The sequence below is a fragment of the Lactuca serriola genome, chromosome 3 (assembly GCF_051521515.1).
Source record: "Lactuca serriola cultivar US96UC23 chromosome 3, Lser_US96UC23_V15, whole genome shotgun sequence".
NCBI lineage: Eukaryota > Viridiplantae > Streptophyta > Magnoliopsida > Asterales > Asteraceae > Lactuca > Lactuca serriola.
In genome coordinates this window covers 175,107,543-175,113,582 of record NC_136410.1, presented here as the reverse complement: position 1 = coordinate 175,113,582, position 6,040 = coordinate 175,107,543, and the positions used below count along the sequence as shown (strand labels likewise).

Sequence of the window (6,040 nt, the reverse complement as noted above, 5' to 3'; positions counted from 1 at the left end):
ACTAAGTAATCATGATAAGGTACTAACATTTCATCCAGTTTACAGAACAAACACGTCTTCAGTTAGTTTTACTTAATGATAAAATTACATGTTATTAATATAAGTATGGTAAAATATTTGTATTTTCGGTCTTGGAACATTAAATACTACAACTCACTATTGTGAAAAATATAGGATTTTCCGGGATAAACATCATTGTTTTACAAACAAACAGTTTACAATTTATCTTTCTGGAAACAAACATGCTTACTTAATTTTCAGTGTGATTACTTAGTGGATACATTTGGGTTATATATAATGAAGATCCGATAGGCAGTGGAATGTTTGATTTTTGCTTTACTTCATGTTCCTTGTTTGGTTGTGGGCTTAGGGCAGATCCACACATTTGACTGTCCGTACGATCTTTGTTTATATATAATTTGTATGCACTAAGTAATCATGGTAGGAATTATTATTGGTCGTTTTACTTATACGAATTTAAAGTGCCATATATCATTCTTTAAGCATAAAAATACATTCCATTTTACTAAGAAAATATAAGATTTTCTAAAGGAACACACTCATCATGTTTAAAACGACTTTTAATATTAACTCTACGATTACCTAGCGGATACGATAGGGCTATATATAATAAGGATCTGATAGACAGTGGAACGCATGACTTCCGCCTCATTTCCTGTTCCTTGTTTGGTTGTGGACTTAGGGCAGATTCACCCATTCGATTGTCCATCCAAACTGAATTATATATAGCTTGTATACACTAGGTAATCGTAGAAGGAACTAGTATGGTCATTTACTTAATAAGAAAATACAGAATTTTCTGGAGAAACACATGAATATTTTCAAAGAACAAAGAACTTACTTTCTAAAACAAAATACTTATGAACTCACTAACTTAAATGTTGATACACTTTTAAAACCACTTGTATTCTCAGGAAACTAGTAGACGGGTACACGCATAGGGTCCAAGAAGTTGGAGCATAGTAACTTCAAGACTTTGTTTTTTGCTATTTACTTTTGGAGTCAATCAGCTGTGATTCGAATACAATGTAAATACTATATTGTTAATACAATGGTTGTTTTTTGCTTTAATTATTATTATTCATTGTTTTGATATTGTACATGAGGTCCTCCGCCCCCGAACGTTTCCGTCGTTTCGGTTTAGGGGTGTGACAGTCTCACATGAACATATGGACTTGCAACCCCACATGTGGTCTAGTATGATGGTCTACTGGTATCTAGTTTGCAGAATTGACAACGGTTAAATAGTTGTGTTATGTGTTAACTAATTTACAAGGTGGCATTTGTTAACTAGCACTTGAGAGATTTGGTTTGTTGAGGTTGACTTGGATTGGGATTTAGAAGTATTTTTCATTACATCCTTTAATTATTTATCTATTTTTTTGTGGAATGTTAACGGTTTTAAGCAATGTTATTTTGGTTTAAGCTACTTTCCTTAACGATATTGTATATGTTGGTGATTTGTTTCACTAATTGTATTTAAGTGTAATGGTTTGACTTGTTGACCAAAATCAATCTTGATGAATATTAAACAAGTAAGGAAAGTGTGGAGTGCACACTTGTTTAAGTTTATTCAAGATTAAAAGTAGACTGTCATTTAGGGGTGAAGCCCCTGAACGAACAGGGGTCCAAGGGGCTAGACCTCCCCTGCCGGGGCCCAAAGGGGCAGAGCCCCTGACTGTTTTTTATTTGGGTTATATTGTTGTATTGAAAATGTATCATAAATCCAAATTTAGAATATTTGACCCGTTTTTTGGCTTGGTATTAATCCTTATAGAAAACCCGGATTTATGACGGCTTTTTACTGTTGCCAAACTGTTTTATGACAGTGTTTAGACAAATGAGGTATTTAACCAATTGTGGTCAGTTTTTTTGTACTAAAGAAATTCATACATCCGATTCTCTGTTCCTAATCTCTTATAAGTCTTATCCAATCAAAGATTAGGGAGTACCACCCAAATACTTTGATTTGATAGTGAAATCACAATTCTCAGAATATTCAAGTGCCTTTATTACCCCAAAATTCTAAACAGTATCTTCGGTTTTACAAACTACTTTTGGAGGTTTGACTTTGAGTTCAAATAATCTACATTATCTAAAACTCTTAAAGATCCAACCACAAATATGTTCATTAGGATTTTCAAGCTTAACAATTGTATTTTGATATATGCCTAGATGATTGGAAGAAGAGAGATTGAGGATATGAATGATATTTAGAAGGCCATGTTTTTGTAGTGGTTACATTTTTTAACTATGGGTTTAGATTAACCGATGATATCTTGTATTTTGAAAAGAGTACTTATATTTTTGGACTTTGGGGCCTTAATTATGTATTTTCAACAATTAAATTATTTAGAACTAAAACCACTTGGTTTTATAAATTGTTTTAAAACCACACATGAGGAGTGTTTCGGATAGTATGGTTATGGCACCATGATTCACATTTGATGGTCTAGCAAATGTGATGTTAGATAGAAAATTCATGATAAGTGTCATTGTGTGTACATTTTACACCCCATGAATCACACACATTATGGTATGTGTAGATTTGGCACAATCGTTAAATAGTAGCAAAAAAGAAGACTATAAATCAGTTGTGGGATTCAATAAAGGTGAGATATAAAGGAAATAATCGAGTTTAGAGAGCACATCTTAATAGGCTAAGAAGAGACTTTGAAATCCTTGAAACGACTACTTTTTTTAGAATGATGGTTTTTGCAAATGATATGAGAATGTTGGAAGTTCAAGCAAAAAACTATCCGCAGAAACCCATATGTAACATGTGTAAAAACTAGAAAGTATGTAAAAAGTTGCTATTTCTATTAAAACTTCTACTTTCATTCAATTGATGTTGCATAAAATCACCAATTGTCAATTCATTGTATACATAAACTAACCAAATCATGCACCTCTAATTTCACCAAAATCTTGATTATATCCTATCCGATTACAATCTCACTTGTTTGATAAACGTGTAGGCAAACTCTTTATCAATATACAATTTCAGTTTTCAGCCGCCAATAACCACCACCACCACCACCATGGGTCAACCTTGAAAAACCCAACAAGAAAGTCATCATCTTTTCCTTCTATGATCAAATCTTGGAGCCCTTTCAAGATTCTTGAAAGCAAGAATCTTTCAATCTAACTACTCACATATTCAACCTGTAAAGTCAAGTCCTTGATCCCTGCATCATGTAATAGATCCAAAACTTGTTCCTTCATAGAAACCTGATCAATTCCCTCAGAAATATACACATTAAGAGTCCCAACAACATCGTTATTTGCAAGACTCCATACATGAAAATTCTGAATTCCAGATATACCCTTTATCTTCATAACACTAGTTATAGCTGTTTTTAGCTCGTTCTCATGAGATCTAGGAACCCTTTGCAACAAAACTTCTGCAGAGTTTCTTAACAATGGTATCACAGAAGACACGATTAATATTGATATAAAGATAGAACAAGCAGGATCAGCAATTAGCCACCCTTTGTATTGAATCAGAAGAGTTGAAATTACAACCCCAACACTTCCTAATGTGTCTGCAAGAACATGCAAAAATATTCCCTCCATGTTGTGATCAATATGATGATGATGATGATGTTGCTTCTGTTTATCCTCTTTGACAACATGATCATGATCATGGTGTTCATGATGATCATGATCATGATGATGATCATGATCATGGTGTTCATGATGATGATCATGGTGATGATCATGATCATGATGGGGTTCATGGTGATGGTGATCATGTTTATGTTTGTGATCTTCTAGATGTTTACCATCTGTTTCATGATCATGTCCAACATGGGCATGATCATGATGATGAGAGTGGGAATGGGAATGGGAACATGATGCACCTCCACCATGGGCATGATGATGTTCATCATGAAAAAAGATCAACCCCACAACATTAACAGCAAGACCTCCAATTGAAACCATCAACAAACTTGAAGTAGAAATCTCCTGAGGCTCCAAGATTCTTTCTAATGATTCCAAAACAATCAAAGCTCCAACCAAAACAAGAAACACAGCATTCATATAACCTGATAAAACCTCAAATCTCCCACGACCAAAATTATACTGATTGTTTGCAGGTAATCGAGCAATATAAGATGCATAAAGACCAATAGCAAGTGCAGCACAATCAAACAGCATGTGACATGCATCAGATATCAACCCAAGACTATTGCTCATAAAACCTGCAACAAATTCCACCACCATATAACCAGAATTGATCAAGAGAAAAAGAGCAATCTTTCTTGATTTTCTTTCACTCATAATGTGACGAATTGACTTTGTGACTGAAACTAGAAATGAATCTGATGATTCTAACCCTAATTCCAGAGAGATTAAACGAGCAGGATCTAATTCCATCACACCAATTCCAAGAAGTATACCACAGATTAGTAACCCCCAAAGGGAAAGTTCAGGGTAATAAAGCAACTCAAGGATAATGGTGCATACGAATGTGACAAGAAACTCTTTTCGGAAATCTTTGAAGGTTATTAGCTTCTCATCGGTGTAATTCTCACTCAAAAGCACTCCGAAAACTACTGTGTTTGCTAATGGCCACCCAAGGGTGCGAATGGAAACACTGTCTCCCTCTGCTTCGAAGACCAGCATACTAATGGCAGCAGGGACAAAGAGGATAGCAGTAGTGTAGAGCAATGAAATCAGTCGAACCTCTTTCCGACCCAATTCCCTGATTGTTCCCCAATTTATAGACCCTTGTTCGTACCCACTCAAAAACCCTGAAAGAAAGGGAAGCAGCATTGGCCAAACCCTAACGCATTTCTCTCTATTGGCAATAAGAAAAGAGGAAAACCCTAGTTTACCGAGGTTGACAAAAGAGAAAGGGAAACATTCAATTCGATCCCAACTGATGGATAATAATAATAATCCGATGAACAACGCGAAAAATCCACGAACCTTATTGGAACCAACCCGATCTAGATGAGTGAAACTGCGATTTTGTCCGGTGACGAAATGAGAAGCGACGTAACCGGACGTTTCCGCGAGGATCATAGCAGCGGTACCGCAGTAACGAAGCGCTTGGAAACGGATGAGGAAGACGATCGCGAGCAGAATCGATTTAGCGAAGAGTATTCGTTGTTGGGATTTGGTGATCGACTGATGAAACGTAAAAATGGATTTCTGTTTGAAGAGAGAGAAAGAAAGAGAGAGGAGGAATGAGAGGAGAGAGACGAGGAACGCGAAAGGGAAGATTGAGAACGAAGATGGTGAAGATTGGAGAAACGGGAGGAGAGAGTAGAGGGAACGGAGGGAGAAGAGGAGGAGAAAGAGGGATGACGGAGAGATTTTTTTGTTTTTTGTGGCGGTGAAGGAAGGTAGACGGTGGCGATTTTTGGAGGGGGTAGGAGTTGGAGTGAAGGGAGGGTAATGGCGGGATGAGGTGATCGGGATGGCCGTGCGCGGCGGGAGAGATAGGCGGTTGGGACGGTGTTGATGGTGGTGGTGCTGGTGATGATCGGAGGCCATTGATGAGTGGTTGGGCGGTGAATTCTGAAAATTATGAGGCCGCGATCTTGGATTGGCGATTAGAGGAGTTGACTGACTTGAGTTTGACCAAGTCCACCAACAATAAATTATGAAAGTAGTCCTTGGATTATGTGGAAATTTGCAACTTTATCTTATGACTTTGGAAACCATATATTTAGTCCTTAAGAATAAGAGTTAAGGGTAAGATTTTTGTCATAAAAGCAATGCATATGATTTAAAAAATAAATGAAGAGTGGATGTATTAAAACAGGACTAGCATCAAGAACTCAGAGTAAAAATATAAGCTACAAACATTAAAAATGAAAATATAAGCTACAAACATTACAAGATATAAACATTAAAAATGAGAAATACACCGATTAAACCAATAATTAAAGTTGAAAGACGATTTATGCTTCATTCAGTTTTCACAACCGTTGAATATCATCTTCCATATTTAATGGAGCGTCCATCGGTTTCTCTTGGTGGGCTAGGAATGTCGACTTTTTAATTT

General features: G+C 36.3%; 1 protein-coding gene across 1 annotated transcript; it reads right to left on the bottom strand.

The window, feature by feature from the left end:
* Positions 1-2,820: 2,820 nt before the first annotated feature.
* On the bottom strand, positions 2,821-5,585 carry LOC145093390 (zinc transporter-like protein). The gene has a single exon (XM_079031505.1). It carries the CDS (start codon positions 5,524-5,526, stop codon positions 3,166-3,168), a length of 2,361 nt encoding a protein of 786 aa, XP_078887631.1. The 5' UTR covers positions 5,527-5,585; the 3' UTR covers positions 2,821-3,165.
* Between the last annotated feature and the right edge of the window lie 455 nt (positions 5,586-6,040).